Source organism: Falco punctatus (assembly GCF_963210335.1).
Source record: "Falco punctatus genome assembly, chromosome: 11".
Lineage (NCBI taxonomy): Eukaryota > Metazoa > Chordata > Aves > Falconiformes > Falconidae > Falco > Falco punctatus.
Genome location: NC_137591.1, coordinates 24,537,411 through 24,559,518, shown reverse-complemented (window position 1 = coordinate 24,559,518; position 22,108 = coordinate 24,537,411). Strand labels below are relative to the sequence as shown.

Here is a 22,108-nt window from a genome sequence, read left to right as displayed (position 1 = left end):
TTATGTTGATTTCACAGGTTCTTTCTATTTCGTGTGGCACTAAAGTGTATCTGTTTTTCAGGCAGGATTGTGACTACTTGATATTTGGTTAGCTTCAGAAGCACAGAACCCAAGAGAGTTACAGAATATAGGAACAGCATACATCATTCAAAAGGCATTGAATCTGACTTCTAGATACAATTACAGAGTTTTGTGCAATTATATGTCTTGAGTTTGAGAAAATTGTAGATTAAACCCTCTTTCTTTGTTCACAAATGATGTGAACTAACTACTCTTTTATAAACAAGTTTATGCAGTTCCCGTGATGCAGATTTTAGTCCAGTCAAGAACTTGCATGATGCAGTGTGCTAGGAACACGCTTCCACTGCAAATACTATGGTCTAAAAAAAAGGGTATCTTATCCATTTCAAAATCCAGTCCGAGAGGTGATCAGAGTGTTGAAAAGTACCTCATTATTTTAGGTACCTGTACTGTGCATAGTGTCTTGATAAAGGTTCAGTCTATCTGCTGTAGTACCCTTAATGACTAGGAAACTATGCTTTCTTTAAGCTTTATAGAAGTGCTTTTGAAAGTTCAGTTTCCCAACTCAGCAAGTCTGTCCATAGGAAGTAAACCTTAGTATGAATCAAAAATAAACATGACATCGTTTCAACGTGATCAGCCATCATCATAACCCATTGTTTAATATAGGAGACACATAGATATTTCTTGGCACAATTTATGCATAAATTTATTGTGATCAAATTAACTTTATTGGTAAATATTCTAAAGAGCTGAACATGAAAGCAATTTTAAAGTGCTACAAAAATAGGTACTGAAAAGACTATATAACACACCCTAAATCCTCTCAGAATTCATGTTCCCACTAGGCTATTTTTTTAAGGGTTGCTGACATAAAAGTTATGTTTGTTTAGGTGCCAGACTAAAATGACAATTTTATTTTTTTTTCTGCTAAATGAACATAAAAAATGTCTTCTTTTATTACAGTGGAGTGTTTTAACTGTGATCTGTGCTGGGGAGTAATGATTTGGCTGTCACTGCCAATAAGAATGCAAATTCAAATGGTGGAAACCGGACAGTTTTCCAATAAAATCTGAACTGGAACTAACAGCTGGTTTTATGGAGACTGATAACCCACGGGTTTTATGGCTACTTTGTAACATGAGCCTAGTATTGGCCAGCAATAAAAGTGAAAATACTCATTTGCCATCCTGTCCTTGCCCGTGGTGTTACACTACCATCTAGAGGCCCAGCCAAGAGCAGGCAATGATAAAGGAATACCTGTTAGACCTGTAGAAGGGTTATTAGTTCTGCTTTGAACTAGTTACATATAACCCCCAGCACAGCTTCTAGAGCATTTCAACAAAGCTTTTCCATACCAGTGAAAATGCTCCCTGTGCTGTGCGACCTGAACGTTGGTACGAGTGCCGGAAAAGCGATTCCTCTTTGTATTTATCATTCAGTCCGCTGTGATTACCTTCAGTGCAGGATTATTACCATTATTTCAGTGCATGCCTGGATTCTTCAGGTTTTTAGCCTAATGGAGAATTTAAGAAATCCTAGTGCAAAATCTTGTTTCCCCTTGAAATATAAAGTTAAAATAGAAGCAAATCTTCCTTCCCAACATTTCTTAAACAAATCACCTCAGAGGGTGTTTTGTTCTTAACAATCACTGTAAGAAGGTGCTGTTTCAAAGTACTTTTTGGGTACCAAAATGTTGCCCTTTTAGGCCCATTTTGCTGAAAGGAAAGGGCCTGACAACACACCTGCCTGAGAACCTCACGACAACTTGCTGAACATCTTCTAAAGGAATCCCTCTTGACTGTCAGGACTGAGAGTAAATTCCTGGGAGTCTATCAGAAAGGTGAAGGGTTTGACAGGAAGGGCATAGATAGACATTACAGGAAATTAAAGGTGTTCTTTTAATTTTATTTAACCCTTTGTATCATTACATTCATCTTTTTGCATCTTCCTATTATTTTAGAACTGAAATGTGAGGTAGTGTTTTATGCCAGAGGACAAACACCTTTGCATCTGGATTTGCAGATATTTTTGACCAAGTTATATGATGAGCAGTAAGTCGACCACTATGCTGGTATTTCTTTGGAATTATCTAAAAATAAGATTTAATCTGGGTGGAATCAGTGGTATAGCTTCTTAGGCAGGATATAATTCTTTATAGAGGCCAGGTTTTTTTTTAACAAGCCCTAAATGAAAGTGCTCTTTCTCCTGTGTTTAAGGGGGCTTATCTGTAAAAGTTTAGAAAAGAACAACAGATCTGAAAGTCTAGGTTGCAAAACCTGTGCCTGGATCAGATAGCTCCTGCTCAGCAGTCCGAGGAGTACTGCATGAAATGCAACAGAACATGAACTGCATAAAGGAAGGTTAAGGTGAAATTATCACCTACACAGTTAAAACTGCAGGTCTCAACTGAACTTCAGTCTGCCCCCACAGAACCGGAAAAATCCATTGGTGTCTGTGTTTTCACTAGGGAGGTTTCCCAAGGGCTCTGCGTGCTGCCTCTGGACATGCTCACAGCAGTAACTGCATGGGAAAGGCTGACAGCTTCTATCTATCCTACATCTAAACTCACTTCTAAGTCAGAATATTCCAAGAAAATATTTTGGTTTTATCTTCTGGAGGTCTGATGAGCATGCATTGCTCATGCCTGATGCATGAGAGTGACATTTAAAAATGTGGCAGCAACCACAGGACTCTATCCAGGACAGGAGGGAGTTGATGCAGTGCCTTTCAAAGCTGGAAGGGGTTCCAGGTCACCTCTCCTGTGTTTTCACTCCCTGTGGTGAATCCACATAGGAAAAAGCATGAGATCCATGCAGTTACATTGGTGAAGAAACATTCCGGATCCCTGCAGTGAACAAGCTCTTTGAATTACAGCCAGTGCTGAACAGAAATGCTCAAGACGTTCCATATGCATGTGTCCCTGTAGCGACAGAACAAGGCGCTCATGTTCTAGCAAATAATGAAGCTTTATAAATGTCATTTTTAGCTGAATTAAATTATACAACTTCATGATTAATCAAGAGAAGAGGGAAGAAAGGCTTGAATGTTCTGCAGCTTTTACAGGAATTCACAAAAGGCATGAGACACTAGTGCCTGAAGACTAGCTGTTTATGAACTACCCACACATAAGCACTCATAATTAAATTTATGTTAATATTTTTTTTGTAATTGATCTAAGGAACTCATCATTGTCAGAACTTTTAATGATAAAATATAAATTAGCCAAACATCTCTAATATAAATTGCTATTCTAATTTATCCTAATTCCTACAAAGACCCAGCTATGTACGAAAGTTAATAAAGAAAACTGATGTAGTTTTGGGTTTTGTGCCCATGATAAATTTAGTTTAAGAATCCAGACACAATTGTAACAAACAAGTGAAAGATAAATGTCATAAATAAAATTTTAATTTAACGTGTTGTTTCTAACCTGTGTCAAAGCTACCTTTTTTCCTGCATGTTGTCCTGATACATTTATGAAAACAATTGCGTGGACGTGTGGGTATGTAAAGTATAAAACAGCTGTCTAATTCATAACGGGGCCACCTGTGGGTGGAGGATCAATGGAGCAAGTATGTTCTGCAAATGGCTCTCATTAGGCTACTGCTAGCATTAACTGTTTTAAAATATCTCTCTCTGCTAATTTCCAATTTTGAATTTAATTCCTCATAGTCCCACTTCCCTGTCTTCCTGTCTTGTTATCTAAACTAGTAAATTCAGATAGTACTTGAAGCGGTTGTGTGTAGTGAAGTAATATCCTTGCAGAGACCCATCTTCCCTGATGTTAAAACAGTATCTTTAAATTCATAAATATGTCTGGATAGAAGGCTCTGTATGAGGTATAGTTTTTAAAGAAAATTCTAGTTCCAGTTCCATGTATGGAAATAAGGTGGGGTGGCGTGGTGGTTAGTACTCAGAAACCACTGGGAGCTGTGTTTGGCACCTCTTTGGACTGTCTGTTGAAGAACCCAGTCACCTGCTGAAAACCGAACTATGGAAAGAGTTTTAGGCCAAGCAAAGAAATGGGACAAACAGTACCCGCTGCCATCAGTTTGATCCTCACATAGTCTGTTCAATTGCTGCCTGAGCCTAAAATATATGGGAAAAAATGAAATGTTGCTGTTCTAGACGGTGTCATTTTCACCATGGTCACAAGATGGGATCATTACAAAACCCTTCGTGTCAAGTAACCCAGACAGCTCTGATCGTAGGGAAGGCCACTGCTTACACATCTAAGAGCATTTGTAGCTTTAGTACAAGCAACTTTGTTTGCTTTTAAATTATTGCATGAAATAATGTACTTACGTATGTCTTTATCCTTTATGTGGCAAATATGTTCTGTGAGGTAGTGTATAAATAAGAAATAATGAGTAGGGTGGTTAGTGTCTGTAGCCACAATGGCTGACACGATCACACAAGTTTCTTAAGCCAAGTTCACTAAAGGACCTAAGTGACTATAATGAAAACTACGACGTTTCCATAATCCATGTAAGCAGATCAGTAAACAAGCTTACTGAAGATACTTACCGGTTTGTCAGATATAAGGGGAAACTGCACTCGCATTTTGGGATAAGCCACCAAGGACCTAATGACAAGGTGCTTGTCACTGTTAGTGTGGGGGAAGAATCACTGGATAGGGAGCTACGGCGCAGATGAATCTGCCGTGATGGGCTTATACAAGTGTCTAGAAAACCAGCTCAGAGCCTACCTTGGAGTCGTTTCTTATGAAAATGGAATTCTACTTTGACCAGGGTCTCACAAGGGGCTTGGAATAACATACGAAAATAATGAGGTTGTGGTTGGTAGGGTAAAGTGGAAATTATCTGAGATAACGAGAAACAAAGGCAGCATATTGGCTAAGCTGCCCGGCCACGTGGAAGTGGGTCACACCGCACAACAGGTCACAAGCTCTCTCTCTTATTGCAACAGCAGATCCTGTGGATCAAGCATCTGATAGTTACAAAAAAGACAATGGTTTTCCTGGGGTGTACAAACAGGGAGAAAGCCTGGAGGACACATGAAGTAATCCTTCTGCTCTACCCCCTCAGTGCCAGGCTTCACGTGAAGTAATGTGTCTCCCTGGTCCTTTCAGGGCAGATAACTGAAGAGGAGGAATAATAACAGTTAGAGGTTCAGAAAACACGTCAGAACTGGGGATGTAAGTGAAGTTATAAAGTAAAAGTTATCAAATGCTCTTCACAGAGAGAAAGAATGTTTGTTTTCAGTGCTTCAAGAAGTAATGAATTTAAGGTGTAGCATGGGAATGTCAGTTTAGATTAGGGTAACAGAGTAATGAAGCATAAAGTAGATGCAATGGAAGGTTATGTGGTCTAAATTATTTAAGTACAGGTTAGAAAAGTACAAGCTGGTATTTGTCAGGAATGCCTTGGTTAAAACTGATACTGTTTTGGGGCAACTTGTGGTCTAGATGTCTTCTTAAGGTCTCTCTCTGTTCTCTATTGCTATCTGTACGCAAACAGCTCAACATACTTTCATATTCAACCTCACTCTTTGCTCCACCTTGAGTTGATATAGTTGAATATATATATAGTTGAATATATATTGTTTATATATTGCTCAGCTGGAGCAGATTTTTCTGAACAGCAGGAGATGCAGGGAGGAGCCTTAAACCCCAACCCCCTTCTGCTGCTGGGGGGGGGGGGGGGGGGGGGGCAGGTAAAGGAATCAAGTTGAGGCCAGGAAAAGATGTGTGTGTGTGTGTGTGTGTATTAATTTTTTTCTTGTTTCTCACTCTCCAAATGTCTTTTAGTTAGCAATAAATTATACTAATTTTCCCCAAATCTCTTTTGCCCTTGAGGGTATCCGGTAAGTGATCTCCCTGTCCTTATCTTGACCCACAAGCTGTTTCATGTTATTTTCTCCCCTTGTCCTGCGGAGGAGGGGGACAGAGGGTGAGCAGCTGGGTGGGTGTTTCTATGCTGGCCAAGGGTAATCCATGATACATTTGCATTCAGATTAATCAACACCTATTTTATCCAGATTAAATTATAATCTCATCATAAATCCATTTCTTATTGTACATTCATATTGCATATTCTGAAATGGTTAAATCCAATTTCATTTTATAAATGGTCTTCATTGCTAACAAGTCACAGAGTTTCTCCCTTTCAGATAGAATGGTGAATGTCCTGGTTTTCATTTGTGTTAATTCATAATTCCTCTGGAACAAACTTAGAACAGAACCTCAATGGCCTGGAAGATTGTCCTCAGGTTCTCCATGGGCACAGACATAGGATCCCTGACTCTATTTCAGTCCTTCTAAATCTGTAATTTCTTTGCAAAGCAGCAAGAAACTACTGAAGAATCTGTTCCAAAAATACCATGGTCGTATGACTGGGATGAATGTGTGCTTTCAAAGATTATGGTGAGATGCGTTGAATTTTGCTGTTTGATTGCGAGCTACATCTTGCATCTGTCAAGTAGTGTTTTGGCACAAAAACCTGAACCCCCCTGACTTACTGTACTTTTGCAGCTCACTGTGGAGTACATGTAGAGCACCCTTCAGAGACCAATTTGTGAAAAGCAGTTTAATACAGTTACCTTGCCCTTTTTTCCAAATAGCATTCTTGGGTGTTACCAGTTTGTGGTGCCTTGGATACATGTGATTATCTCCCTCTCCCTGCAAACTGCAGTGAACCTCCAAAGCTTAGATAAATCTATGTATCATTTAGCTGAAGCAAGCCAGAATTTGAAATTAGCTATTATGGTAATCACGAAAAACAGTATTTTCATTGTTCCAAGTATTTATATTTCAGCTGTCCTTGCAGCCCATTCAGTTGAAGCCATTTAAAATGTATGGATCTAGCCTAAGGCAGTTGTCCTAAGTACTCTTTACAGAGGTAGATGCTGGCAGGGGGCACTTTGTCTCATGTAAGACACCTGTCTTTCAGTGGCCAAGTTTGCCTCTGGAAATGCGACCTCTCTGTCAGCATTGACATTTTATGCAGCCTAGACAATCACTTTCAGGCGTCTCTCTCTCTACCTTTTAAATGGCCAAAGGTACCTGCCATGTGATCTTATCACAACAGTCTCCAAAGCAGTGCCTCCATACTCAATCATCACCCTTAATTAGCTTTGGATTAGTCAATTACACAATATTTTGTAAAGCCTACATGAAGTTAAGCTGTCTTTCTTCTGTTTTTATAACCTTTCTTCTATTTTTATTTTGTACTTTTAAAATCGTTCTTATACTTTTATAATGAAGAGAGCACTGTAGCAATTGGAATAGCAATTACAATCTTTACTTCAAATGTGTATCTTTTTGCATGTTTTAATAAATGTATGCATTTGAAATGGAATGAATATTCTACATTCTACCATACCTCTTAGGTGTTCAGCACCCTGGTATTAGTATTGAAGACAAACATATTGAAAGATTGACAGGTATTCTGCATATATACATAAATATTAACATATTGATTATAATATTGGAATTAATTTACATTTATATTTTACATATATTCCAATGTTTAAATATATATCCGAATAAGTTCTGTTCTGAGAAAAGTACTATTTTTAATATTGTATTTATTTAGTTTTATTTATTTCTTACTGCATTTCTTTTAGAAAGAAAAGCCTGAAAATTAAACAGTGATTTTTTTAAAGTTTTTTTTTCTTCTGTGAAAATTTTTACAATTTATTCTGAGACGAAATAATGGGATACTTCTAATAAAAAAAAAAGGAAGAAAGCAAGGAAAGAAAAGAAAAGAAAGGAATCTTGAAGAATCAGAAGCCTCCAGATTGCTTTTGTCTTCCTGTGTCCCTAAGGAAAACAATTCAAACTAACTACTCTTCTGAAAAAATATTTGTCCATTTAAAAAACAGCTTTTTGTGCATCCTCTCCAGGCTGCCAACATGAATTACTGTAGTGGATCCTTCTCCTCACCTTGGGACTGTGCCAAGAGAAATGTTTTCCTGATTGCCTCCATCTCTTTTACAGTAAGGTATTTGATTTTCTTTTTTTTTTGAATTCTGATCACCTTGCTGTTCTAACCGAAAGTAAAGTTCAAAAAAATTATGGCATAGAAGACATACTTTTGATCAAAAGGTGTGATAATCTTCAGATGGAAAACGAAAATACTTTACATGAAAACAGTATTTTAAATTTTAAACAATTCTTATGGAAAGAAAATGGAGAACCACCAGCTGAAAATGAGAAATTTGGAAATAAAACCAGATACATTTCAACATGGTAATTTAAATTCATTATTAATGAAAAAGAGAAGTGTAAAGATAAAACACCTTTCTTGATATTGCTAATAGCAACTACAGCTGCTGAAATTCAGCACATTAGTTCCATCGGAAAAACTTGGGGAAATTAATATGTTGTTCCCAGAGCTGAGTTTGGTTGGTTGGTTGCTGGGTGGTGGGAGCAAGGCTCCAAAGGAGGTCCTGCTGAGAGAACGCCAGCAATAGCAGGGTGTTATTCAACAGGGCTTCCTGGACACTTACCATAACTTAACTCTTAAAACTGGGGTTTTAACTTAAGTGGGTTGCCTCTTACTGCAGTGGCGCAAACTTTGTTATGCAGGCAGGCGGTGATGGTTTTGTTAATACAATATACCTAATAGAAAACCTCCTCAGGCCTCTTTCACCTCCTCCATAAAACTATTTCACAGGCTGTCTTATGTAGGGGCATGAGCCTACTTAGAATAAAAAAGTAAGTGATAGCTATCAGAATACTACTACTCAGGTGACAAATTCCATCCTTTTTGTTCAGGAACTGGTGATGTCTGTTCTGGAAACCTGGCTTCAAAAATTGTCAGTGCTTCTTTAACAATAACATACATACATTTGGAAGGTGTTATGTAGGGCTCTGTCTTAATGCAAAGGGAATATAGGTAGTACCACCACCTAGTTGTTCATTGTTTAACATATCCAAGGTCCCATTTTCTCCTCTGTACAACAACACAATTACACCTCTTGACATTCAGACAAATGATCATATATTCTACTAGAAAACACTGCAAAACAAGAACCACGCGTGTCAGAACAGAAAAGCCCACAGCAAGAGAGCACTTTCTTTCTTTGACAACAGAGTAAACGGCAGATGTTTTCTTAGAAACAGAGCATCTATGTGGCGATAACTTTCCAGGTTCAGGGATACCCTGAATCAGGGGTGTAGTTTTTGTAATATGTTGCATTCAAAGGATTTTTCTTCCTTAAAGCAAGCTTTTGTCTGTTGCTCAGTACCTTACTTTGTTTTGGATGAGGCAGTGACCAATTCTTATACTGTTTAAAATATGGTACACTGAAGAAAAAGCAATAAAGATGAAATGAAACTTAATTTTTCATTAACAACTAATAATAAAGTTAATGTGCTAATTTTATATTGCTCAGATGTAACTAGTCTACGTACCGTTACAATTACTCAGATGGTATTTCAACATGACTGGAGAAGAAAGCATACTTAATGTCCTATGCTGCTGAATTAGTGGTAGAAATATGGATGGAAACTGCTTTGACTCAGAAAATCTAATCTTAGCATTTGCCAGATATCTATTAGTGCATGAAGCTGCTATTACTCTCTAGTCATATATACAAAGAACACCCCATACAGAAGATACCACTTAGTTGTTATTATAGAGATAAAACAAACAAGAGGAAAATTAAAGGCTGATAGAGTGTTTTGACAGGAACATATTAAACACCATTTTGGGGTACTCAGCCATGTACAACATATTCTTATAGCTAAGGAAAAAATAAGATGATGCTTAATAACCTCGCAAGGTTCAGTCAAAATGTCTATGTCAGTAAATTGCTTCCCAGATTTCTCTCCAACCAAGAATATAAATTATCCCCCAAGAAGAATTAAGAGACCTTTACAGTGATACTGAGTGGGCCAACTGGCTGGATTAATTGAATAGCTAGGAAAAAGTACCTGTAGCTTTGCAGGGATCTTATTAGATGCATGTGGGATTCAAAATGTCAATCACATCAATACAAATACTTCAGCCACAGCTGAAGTGAGGAAATGAGTATATGTGTCCCCACTGTCATTTTATAAGCATATGTGATGATGTTTAATAAAGAAACCTAATTGAATTATATGTCTTCCTGTGGAGAGAAAAACCCTTTTCTGTAGTTGCTCAGAAAAAAATCCAAAATATACTTCCTTAGGAAATTCACCTATAGAAAACAAGGTTATGGACTGAGTTGGTTGTTTTGGGTTTTTTTTTTCCCCTCTTGGTAAGCAGGTCATTTCTATGCATTGTCCACAGAGTCCAAAGGTTTGAACCATTTAGAGAGAGTCCAGAAGAGAAAAACATTAAATACTAGGAGTCTTGGTTAAAATGACCAGCAATGAAAACCCAAAGAATCTAGAACTCTTTCTCTACACCATTTTTTTATGTCAATGTTATGTTATACTAACATGCAAACAATAGCTTAGCTGATCTGCCCTGTGACAGATGTAAGGGTTAGATTGTACTTTTTATCCCTACAACTAGAGAAAGTCCTGAGCAGCCTGGTCTGAGCTCACAGCTACCCCTGCTTTGGGCAGGGGATGGGGACTGGAGACCTCCTGAGCTTCCCTGCAAACAGCATTATCCTGTGATCCTGTGATGTACGACATGGTATGATTACAGGAACTTAATCTAAAGCATTTTGAGATTTTGAGTGATTGCAATGGCATTTGGGCAAGAACCAAGACACGCTCCAGCAGAAGTAATTCTAACTGAGAAAGGACTTGCTTCAGGATACTGCCTACTAGAGCCAAGAGTGTTCATTGATGCAAATTTTCCAATTAAATCCAAAAAAGAGTGCTTACTTAGAAGATTACAGAGTGTGTAAAATTGATACACATATTATGACTATGCAGTTAGAATAACGTGGGCTCTAACAAATAGGGATGCATATCTTGCACCAGAAAGAAAGAGAAAGCCATTAAATACTGCTTTGTTTCTGCAATGTGTCCTAAGCCCTTTCAAAACTTTTTCATCTGTCCCCAGAACAATAAAGACTCTTTGAGTGAGACTGGTTTCTAGATTGTTCATAGTACAAAAACACTTGATATTTCTATTGTTGTACTTTGGGGAAATCCTTACATTTTATTTTGCAAATGAAACCAGTATGCCCTGTGTAAGATGTGATGCTGGTTCTTTAAGGCTGGCTGCAGACACAGGTGAGTCTTCTGACCGAGGTGATACAAACAGTCGTGGCAAGGGCTCTGCTCCTTGTGGAAGAGGTTTGAGCTGCAGTCTTTTCTCCTCTGGAACCATTCTTTTCAAGAAAGAATTACATCAGAAGCACTCTTAGTGCTGTGGTTGGAAGGATATTGGAAAAATAACTTTTCTGCACCAGATTCCTGTGTTCATGTAAAACTAATCTCAGGAAATGCAAGCCCAAGAAGATTACAGTCTTCTACTTCTGATGTTGGCTGGTAAGAAATGTAACATGTAATTTAATAATTTAAAGCTATGTCTGAAAAAGCTAACCAATGATTGGATTTTATTATTGCCTTTATGGTTGCTGGCATGCTGTTTACTGTTCTGCCTGTCAGTACACAGAACTAAAGCTGTATTTCAGATTTGGTGTCTTGATCTTTATCTTGGAGACTTCTGCACTTTAGAAGCTGTTGGAGAAGGGTATAAAACTTTACGCTAAGTTTTATCTGATTTAGAAGAACCCTTTGTGCAGTTCAGTGTATAGGGATATTCTCTTCAGCCATCCCCTATTCAGGCTGTATTCATCCAAAGTACATAAGAAAAAAATACCAGTACACTCTAGTTACCTCTGATGCTGTATTGACTTACACTCGTAACTGGGGTTGTTTTACAAAGACTTGCACAATGTTTTCAGGCGACCAAAGAGCTGCTTTAATGCTGCAATTTATGCCTTTTTTTCTAGACATATGAATAAATTATATGAAGAAGTCTGCCTGAAAACTGAAGTTGCTTGATGCAGAGTAATGTTTTTTATATGCCACCATCACTGCAAGAGCATAGCAAAAGTGTAGGAATTGTCAAATATGCTGGACATCTCAAAGGCCCATGGATCGTTTGAGTTCTTTGGTTAAACACTTCAATCTAACTGATTTGTCTGGATTAATTACATCTGCTGTAGATTCTTATACTACAAGTGCATAGAAACTAGAGTCGAGTTAGTTTTCAATAAGGCAATAACAAGGACTAAACTCAATGGCGTGTTCTACCTTATTTCCTCCATTAAGTTTCCTGCTTTGGAATTAACTTCTACTTTCAGTAATATTTATATGAAAACTTGTAAAAATCAAAGCTATCTCTTTGAGCATCAGCCGTTGCACTGGTTTGTGATTATAACTGTTTCTTAGATTGCCTAATCCCTATTAAAGCTTTCTGAGTCTGGCCAATCTTCCACATAAACATTTTACCCTCTCTGTTGAGAGTTTTGCTGCAACTTCAGTTCTGTGTTAATTCTTAGTTGATATTAAGAATAGACTCTTGAGTTCATGCTGTTGAATATGATGCAGATAAAAATTGAAACTTGAAGCTGATGTAGATACCATATGCTTAAGATTTCTTTATATAGTATTGTTGAGAAAATATGTTAAAACATGCCATGATTTAAACTAGGTAAAATTCCTGTGGTGTTAAAGGTCTCAGGCTATGCTGCTCTGCTTTGTGTTGAATCCACCCAAGCGGTGATAAAAGCTACTGATAGCCAAGAATCTTCTCAAAGCACTTCCTCGTTCCTTTCAATGTATTTTCATTATTTGAGTTAGGGAAGGAAAAGCCACTCAAGAGCAAGTCAGCTGCTCTTTTTGACAAGTACAAAGAGTGACAATTTTCAAGCTTTCATTGGAGAAATGTAAAGCAAGCAGTGAGTCAGCTAGGAGAGGGAGGGGAGGGAGGAAGGAAGCAAGAACAAGCATCTTGGCCATTATTTCTTTATCTGAGGAGACCCAAGTCCTTTATCTTATCCTTTTTTTTATACTGTTAAAAAGGTAACGTTACAAAAATACTCTTCCCTTAAATATTATATCATTCAGTCTTTCTAGTATGAAAGTGTATTAACTTTGTTATATACTAGATCACATTATACGCTGTGATGTAATGAGGTAGTGGAATTTTACTGGAGACTCTGGTATTGTTCATGCTTAAGTAAAACAACGGAAAGGTCAGCCTGGCCCTGGAAATAAGGACTTTGCTTCTCAGAATCTTAGAGCTGTCCATGAAGGAAAAAGATACCCCTGGACAACCAAGATAATGCCAGCATCCTAGCCCCTTTAATGCATCTTTGAAACCCTTCCAGTGTTGTCTGGCATCACCGATGAGTATGTATAACAAGACTGACTCCAGGCACATCTGGATCAATAGACAAGTAGCAAGAATGCTGCAGAAATATAGTTGCTTTTGCACGACAGGAAAAGAACAGAAAAAGAAAGCTGGTCTATTGGCAGCAGCACTGAGTAATAGCCCTAGATAAGGAAACAAGGGCATGGAGATATCCAAGCTGGGGCAGGGGAGAAAATTTTCAAAGCAATGGGTCTCAAGGAACTGGAGACTGCTGTAATTATTGTGGACAAGATGCCCATTGGAAATGGGAGTGCTTGGCATGATGAAGAAAAAAAAAAAAAAAAGCCTCCCCAAAAGACCTGTGAATCGTACAATGCAATCTTTCCCTGCTCTGTGCAACAGGGGCAGCTACGTCTGGCCCAGGATTGACAGTCAGCGGGACCTATTGTGCAGCCTCCGAATACGAAGCGGTTTTCCCTTCTTGTGAGAATTCAGTCTTAAACCTTTTGATTAAGGAACATGATTAACCCTGTTTAATACAAGGGATAATTTTTCTACCTTAAATCAGTATACCTATTCCTCTGGGCTTTGAAGATCTTTTAGCATTTACCTGGGGAGAGATACAGCTAACATGGACAAAGGTCCCTCAGGGATCCATTTATCCTGCCTTGTTTTTCTAGAATTTTAATAGAAGTTTTACAGGATGTTGTGTTTTTTAAAAAAAAAAAAAAAAAAAAAGGATCTGTTTTTGACACAATATGTTGATGCTTTGTTAGATCCGTGGATTCTTGTCTAGCTGACACCTGTACCTTACATTAAGCACTGCAGGTAAGCTGAATGCTGTACCAGGGGAAGGAACACCATACCATAATGCAGTAATAGCCCATGAAGCTGAAAAAAAACCCCAAAACCAACCAACCCACAGGAACTTTCTAATAGATGTACCATTTCCAAATCCTGAACTTGAACTATGTGTAGACAGGTCCTTACATTATCTGAATGGTAACCAAGTTACAGGTTATTCAGTAACTACTGAAGATCAAGTACTGGAAGCTTCACCATTCGCTCTGAAGCTGAGTGCGCAAGCAGCAGAATTGATTGTGTTAACAATGACTTGCCAGCTGTCCAAAGAAAGATTTATAAATATACTGGTCTTCTGTATTTGGGATCTGTCACACCACTGGACAGTTATGTAAGCAGCAAGGGTTTATAACTTCCAGTGGGAGTAAATGCCGAACTGTTAAAAGCTATACAATTGCCAAAAAAATGTTCATCAGCCAGCCCATACTGGTGAAAGGACAAAACAAGAAATAGGAAATGATCTAGAGATGTTTTGCTATGATTAGTAAGTGCTAGTGTGGGTGTTAGTGATTAGTCAAATTATATTGTACCTAAATGCATCAAAGGTAAAAGAGCCCTGTGCAGAACCACATTCAGGGTGCCTGAATTTGGCTGGGCCACCTCATGCACATGAGTAAATATTTACTCTTTTAATTCTATACTTTGCGTCCCAGCCTTTCTCCATGGTTGGCATGGGCCAGTTGTGAATTTCCCTAAGAGTATACAATTTAGATTTTGTAGAACAAATAGAAAACTTCAGTTCACAGAAACTTCAAATGTTTGTTTTTAACTTTATGAAGCAGAAATACTTGCCTTTTTAAGCTTCTTGAGAGGCCGTGGGAGTTTATGCTTGTGTTGAATACCGTTACTGACAGCATTCTTGCATTAGCAGCGTAGGCAATAATGAAGTATGTAACAAAACCATCATTAATATTTTGAATTAATTTCAGAATACGACCATAAGCAAAGTCTTGGTCATCTCTCACAATTTAATATGAATTAATAACTTTCTTCCTGTCTCTGGGCAATGCATATACTGCATCAAGCACAAGGTACCATGACTGGAAAATTAAGGTGCAGCTCTTTTAGACATGTATTCAATGTATGTCTGTTTCAAAGTGGGGTGGGCTGTTTCTAATACAGTATCAAAAATATGCAACAATATTTGATGTGGATTTCTTTATTTCATGAATTTTGCATTTATATAACTGCCTGGAAAAAAATATTTTTCATAACCTCGTACAACTTGGCGTCACTACCCACTGCTGCTTGTCTTTATTAATTCATTTCCAGATTGTAGTGTCTGATTTCTCTCAGCTATCAAGTGGAATTCAACGCAGCAAAGCCTCATGCATCAGTGCTTGAAAATTACAGAATGGTTGCTGTCAGCCCTAGCTGCCTAAAAGCTACAGAATTGTATGTTACTTCTGGTGCACTTGATCTCATTTCAGTTTTCCTCCACTGCCGCAGCCTGAAATCTATTTGTTCTTTAGCATCTTATTGGTGTGCTGGCAAACAAAGGTGTATAATAAATACTCGGTAATGTGTATTTGTATACTTTAAACTTGTTAAAAGAATAGTTGTAGTAGGAAGCTGTTTGTGCAAGGGGAAATATGTATGCTGGGAAATAACTTCTTCTTTTCATTTCCAAGTCAAAATGTCATGAAGACTTTACTAACTCATTTTACTGCAGGTTTTTAAAACTCAATTTGTATGCTTTTTACTTCATGTGTGAATTAATGTGCGTTCTGGAACTGGAGTGAAATAGTTACCATGCTGCATTCCACTGAAACACTTTTTGTGACTTTACTGCAGACTAGGCACCACGTTTTCATAGGCAGATCTCACTTTGCTGGAGAATTCCCTTGTGAGAATGAAGTAATTATTATCTGCTCTCACTTTCTTCACTGGGATTGTGACTTTGGGTACCAAATTGCTTTGTATGTGTTAAGGTAGCACTAGGGAAAATGGGCGGCTTTGAGTTATTGGTAGAAGTGAGACAGAAGGAAAAATGCATAGTTAAGCACAGATTGAAATAATCCTTTTTTTTTTTTTTTTTTTTTCCCCGTGATGGAGAGAAACAAATATAGGTTATCCAACCATCTGACTTTTAACAACTACTTTAGGATTAAATCTCTTGCTTATGTTGGTGATCATAGCTCTAAATTTCTCTGTCTACTGAGTGAACTATGACCAGAGAAAACTCCTCTGTTCAACAGTCATCTGGATCTGCTGATTCTAAAACTTCTAAATCATGATGATCCTAAAATCATCCCTTCTCCAGCACCAAGCATAGAGATTACTGTCCTCAATCTGATTCCAGTCCTGCTAGACTTGTATTTTGTTTCTGATAATCATGATGAGAAGAAACCATGTGAACATAAGACTGCCTGTAGGTTGATCACTGAAGAATCGCCTCCCTTGCCCCTGAAGGAATGTGCGTACTGTCTCATTCAGTGTCATTGCGGAGGTGCTTAGGACGGTTCTTGAAATCCCATTCTAGTGGGATTTAGTCCTTCCTCTAGGAAGATATTTCAGAGGAAGTAAAGCTGTTCTTTCAACGTGGAAGGCAGTATATTTTGATTAACAGAACTTTGTGGCATATTATTCATGGGTTATTAGAACTTCTGTTTCATGAGAAGCTGTTGTTAGTTTTGCCTTCCAGCGCATTTTGAAGAGAACCAAGTATTTTATTCAGAAAGATTGGCTTTCATTCATTTTAGAGATTTCAACTGTCTCCAGCTGTCTTTGTGTTTGCTTTAGTAAATCTTCTGGGGCTAATGAGCAATTAGAAATTCATTAAACCTGAAGAAATATCAGGTCACATGAGATGCTGCTATTTAAATCTAGCTGAGCAGCAATGCTGCTGAGTTGGGTGGGGAAATGGATATACCCGACTATTGTTTGTACTGCTTTATAGGCTGTTAGATGGGAGGCATCAAGTCCCGGCTATAGACCCTTGTGGCAGAGTCCTTAAACCTGTGGTGGGTACTATAAGCAGTGTTTGGGGGATGCCTGCCAGCAGCATGTGAATCGCACTGCTTGCAGAGTATCCAGCTTGCCAGCGGAAGGGTAGGCATGCCTCTGGAATCCCGTCTGCCTACTTGAGACCCTGTTAGAAAGGCCTTCAGTGTGAAACAAAGGATCCTCCTGTATTTTGGAGTGGACATTTTTAAGAAACTTGTATTTTCTTGAAAATATTCTACTGGAATAGTTTTCTCACTGAAGGCATTAAAAATAAAAAGCTATCCACACTGCACATGGAGTCTCTTGTGCAATATCTTTTAGGAGAGATCTTGGACAAGATCCTGTACCATATACTGTTTTTTTAAAAAAAAACTTTAGACTTCTAGTCTATGCAGCTGTTTCAATTGATTCTTTTTTTTTCCCAGTACCCAGAGGGCCTATTTGAAATACTTTTGTCTTTACCGGTGAATAATGTGATAAATCATTAGTATGTGTGGATAAACAATGAACAATAAAGGACTCTATGCAGAATCACTGAAACCTTTCGGAACCACGATGCTACTTTCAATATGTCAATATGAAAAAAATAAAGTAGGAGAAACCCTACTGTCCAGTTATCTATCTTTCTTTTAAAATTGGTACTTTTGTTCTTCTCATGGCTTCAGTCTACTCTGAGACCTCTGTAGTTTCGTTTTGTGGGTTTTTTGTAATTGTGGCTTTAGGTTTTCTAACTTAACATGGAATGGATTAGTTCAGTTTTGGAAGAATTAAGAGGAAGGGAGGGAGTAATAGCACACTTGCTGTCCTTCCTAATATGAATGTGACTTGATTTCAGCATCCTTACAATGCTAAGTGTACTCGTATCCACAAGCTGTTTGTTCATGGGGCAATTTGGTATCTTGTTTTTCTGAAATAAATTGTACTTGTTCTACCGAATAATATAGAAGAGAATATAAACAATTTTGACTGAATTTTTGTACATGTAGAACATCAAGAGACTTCAAAGAATTATCATTTTTTCCATTGCAGGCTACCTGCCATATTTCTTCTACCCGTTCTATATGGATAATTGTAACAGCAAGGTTTTTTCCCTTATGCATGCTCTTCCTTCTTTGTGAGAGACTGCAAAGCAAAAATGTCATTTTGGAAGATCGCACAGAGGCATGCTTAATTGTCTGCAAAGCTTGACCAATTGTGGGATTGTTGTATATGTAGACTGGAGGTTCTGTAGCAGCCCCAGATGTTCATACCTTAGCAGATGCTTTCTTGTGTACTTTAGTGCCAAACAGAGTCTTCAAATCCATGGTGCCTTTTCACATACTGTGGTATTACATTTGTTTTATGGAACGGGTTATATATTTCTTTAATTTTCAACATGTTACATAATTTCATATTGTGAAAATGTATCACATTTGGGTAATCTGCATGATGGCATGTGGTACTTTCGACAGCTGAGGTTCTGGCACACTCATGGAAATGGGAAGGACCTGCGGTATGACTCATTGCCTAGAGGGATGCTCTCACTTCTGTAACATAATCTATTCAGGCTTTTATTGACAAACTTGCTAAGGTTAAAAGGGTTGTATTTCACCTGAGCTACCAGTTTGCAGCTTCACACAGATAGTCCTTTGCCAGTTTTTGCAAATGTGGGGGGCTGCCTGTGTGAGATGATAGGGACTTTGCTCCAGGTGGGCTCCTCTGAGCTAATCTCTCAGTAGATATGTCTCAGATCTCGGCCTCTGTGGTGTGGCTAGGCTGTGTCATTCAACACCAGCTGTGTAAACCCAGGGAACTAACACTTGAGCCCTGGAGGCTAAAACAGGACTGAAACTAGCCTGTTCTAATATAAATGGGTGACAGGCTGAGACCGAGAATTATTTCAAGGGCTGGATTCTTGACATGCAAAGTCTCGTTGGCAGCTTTACGTATTAATGTATTTGTTTACAACAAATTATGCATGGTCTCGTTACAATCATCAGATAATCTTTACTGATGTAGGTCAGAAGCTTAGTCACTGACGTGCTGTCACCTTTATAAATATGCTTAGAAGCATCTAAGCAAAACACAATGGAATCTGTCACTTTTTAAATCATTTGTTCATATTGGTTAAATAGTAATTGGTGTCATAATTCTGTTCCATGTGGTAGTAGAACTTCGCCAGTTTAACAGGCTGCAAGCCTGACAGTCCTGTAAATCAGAGTTTCTAGACACCACATTTCTGTATTTGGTCACTTAAACGCTGTCTTTTTGTTTCCAAAATCTGAACAAAATGTAGCACTCAGTTTTCAAAACGGGTAGTGGAAACAACATGTGTATAAAATTGTCTCTTAATTTTGTGATAAGTTACATATCAAAGTTGCGTTTCCTCCCTGGTGTCTTGTCCCACTGTATTGCAGAAGCTGTCTTTTCGGCTGGGTGCAGTATTTGGAACGTAAGCCAGTGGATCAGGTCGGATCAAGTATCTATAAAAAGAAATTATAGCTCTTATTAAAAAGGCTCAGTGCGAGCAAGGATAAAACAAGTACATACAGTTGTAACGTTGAAAAGATCTGGGGAAGACTTAGAAACTTATTTTAAAGGTGCTTAGTCTAGTTCCTATTGGGTAACATATCACTCACTTTAGCTGTCAATAATAAAGCTTTTCACATTTTGTCTGCCTAGACATCATCTGCATGCACTAGTGCACAGCTAAAAATTTTGACCGACAGCTCCTTTGCCAGTAACTCTGTGCTTCTTTATGCATCTCCTTATTCATGATGTCTTAAAGTAGGGACAAGCAGTCTACAGAGTAATTTCTAAAATAATTTTGTGAGAAAACAATGGATAATTCTAGTCACTGTGCTCAATAAATAAAAACCCTGATGTCGATAATCTCAGTGTAGGCTGACAGATACAGAGATGGAGTCTAAGAACTTCTTAGTAGATCTGAATATTTGAGGAAAATGCCTCATGAGTTCGAACCAAAGTTTGAGATGTTTAAAATGACTGCTTTTCTTCGGGTAAGGATGGAAGAGCTTCCCATTAGTTTGTAAGTGTAAATTCTGCACTGTTTTGTCAGCTGTCTTAAGTGACAAACGATGTGATCTGAGACAGCTTTTGGTACTAACGTGGTAGCAGCTTTGTGCTGCTGCAGAACTAACGCTTCAGTGTTCCGAGCCATCGATCAGTGCTTCCCAGTGCCACTATGCTCCTAAAGAGAGAACAGACAAGTAGATTCAATCCCAATATCTAAACTTGTCCAAAGATGGACAGTACTGTTGAAGCCATTGGAAATTTTATTTCAAATCCTGGTTTTGACTCTTCTTTCTTTTGGCAGGGGTGGAGGGGGATGATGGACACCACCAAAAAAACCCCCAAAACAAAACTCAAAAAGGGGCAGGAAAATGAACTGTGAATGAATCCTTCCTCTCATAGCCTCAGAAATCTGGGTGCCACATGTCTGTCCATCCCATCATCAACCAAATGAAAATGCTTAAATACCCCAACAGAGATGGCATGCAGGCTGTGTGGTGCTTACAACGGTTTGCTCTATTACTTAGCAGTGGCCCTGAAGAAAGTCTCTGTTTCTGCAGGCCATGAACTTCTACATTCAGTATTAATGAGCATGTTTTGCCACAGACTGAATTAAAACACCCTCAAAAATTCTTCAGTAAAACGCAAAATCCCGATTAACGGAACTGTTCTCTAAGTGCACGAGCAATCCCTGCCACATGTCCCACAGAACTGCTGTATGTTTTCAGCTTGCTTAGGAACAGACTGTTCCTGGCCCTTCAAAGCATGGGCTTCCACGTCTGGGGGCTTTATCACTGGTACCCAAGAAAGAATCACCTTGATCTCCATGATTGGGAACCACCACCTGCCTCTGTTACTTTCTTAATGTTTATTTTTCTCTCAGGGCTAAAGTAGAACAGCAGCTTCCTCTCTCTCATGGAGTTTGTTGATACAAACACCCTGAACTTACTTGTGTAAGCAAACAATTGACTTAAGTAGGGGATTAAAGAAATCTACTCATACTGTTCCTATGTAGGTCACTTTCTCATGGTATCTGTTTGTTTAACATCACACTTACTGCCCTCTATAACAGCTGTTGTTTATGTTTATTCTGGTAGAACCTATTTATTTTGCTGACCCAGAAACTGACAAGTAGTGGAAAAGCCTGCTCTATTCTGCTTGTTAAATCCAAATGAAGCGTATTTAAATACATGAAAAAACTCTTACTTTTCTTGCTTGATTTTTTTTTTTTTTAATAGGCTGTCTTAGATTTGGGGGGGAAATTCAGGTGCTTCTGTATTTATTTTTTTAGAGTAAACTAAACCAATTATTTGTACCTGAAATATATAATTCACAGGGTCTACATCACAAATAATTCTGTAGGAAGTAAATCACAGCATCCCTCAAGTGAAAACGAGCAAGACTTTTATAGTGATAAACACTGATAAAATTTTAAGAAGCCTGAATATATGATAAACAACTGCTGGAGCGTTGAGGGTTTATAACTGGGCTCATGTCACAGCTGCCAAATCTCCGTGCCACCTTCCTCCCTTAGGCATGTCTGGACCAGTCCTGCATAAACAATTCCTGTGTGTGATCTTTGGATGTTACTGCAGATTGCTGAAGTTTGGAACTCAACTGCAACTCTTAGTACTGAAACTGCAATTCTGAATTTGATGGTTTTATAGGGCACCATCAACACCAACCTCAGAACAAAGAACAGTGTAGATCTCCGGGGCAGGGGGGAACCCCCTCAAAAACAACCAAACGCATCAACAAACTGCCATTAGTGGGGTTTTGAGGTTGTTGGGTTTGTGTGTGTGTGGTTTGTTGTTGTTGTGAGGGGGTTGTTTGGTTTTAGGGGTTTTTTTGGGGGGGTGGTGTGGTTGTTTTGTTGTTTTTTTCTTTAGTAAGGAGAGGGCTAGTGCTAGCAACAGAATATATTCTACTAATAGAACAAGGAGTGTTACTGCAAGATCCATTTGCAAGTACTAAACTCTGCTATAGAAGAACATCAGGCTCTGCTGACAGTCAGGATGTTAAAACAGTTT

General features: G+C 38.3%; 1 protein-coding gene and 1 pseudogene across 3 annotated transcripts in view; one reads left to right on the top strand and one right to left on the bottom strand.

The window, feature by feature from the left end:
- The first annotated feature begins 8,108 nt into the window (after nt 1-8,108).
- On the top strand, nt 8,109-9,002 carry LOC308071590 (beta-1,3-galactosyltransferase 2-like; annotated as a pseudogene). Its single transcript has one exon. The product of its transcript is annotated as a beta-1,3-galactosyltransferase 2-like (transcript).
- Nucleotides 9,003-11,419: 2,417 nt separating this feature from the next.
- The window catches only part of KCNT2 (potassium sodium-activated channel subfamily T member 2), a 154,245-nt gene continuing 143,556 nt past the window's right edge, over nt 11,420-22,108 (bottom strand). For both annotated transcript variants that reach the window (XM_080407181.1, XM_080407182.1), the window contains one exon: nt 11,420-19,528. In XM_080407181.1, coding sequence (XP_080263307.1) covers nt 19,417-19,528 — 112 coding nt within the window. In that variant the 3' untranslated portion in view covers nt 11,420-19,416. The remainder of the gene's footprint in view (nt 19,529-22,108) is intronic.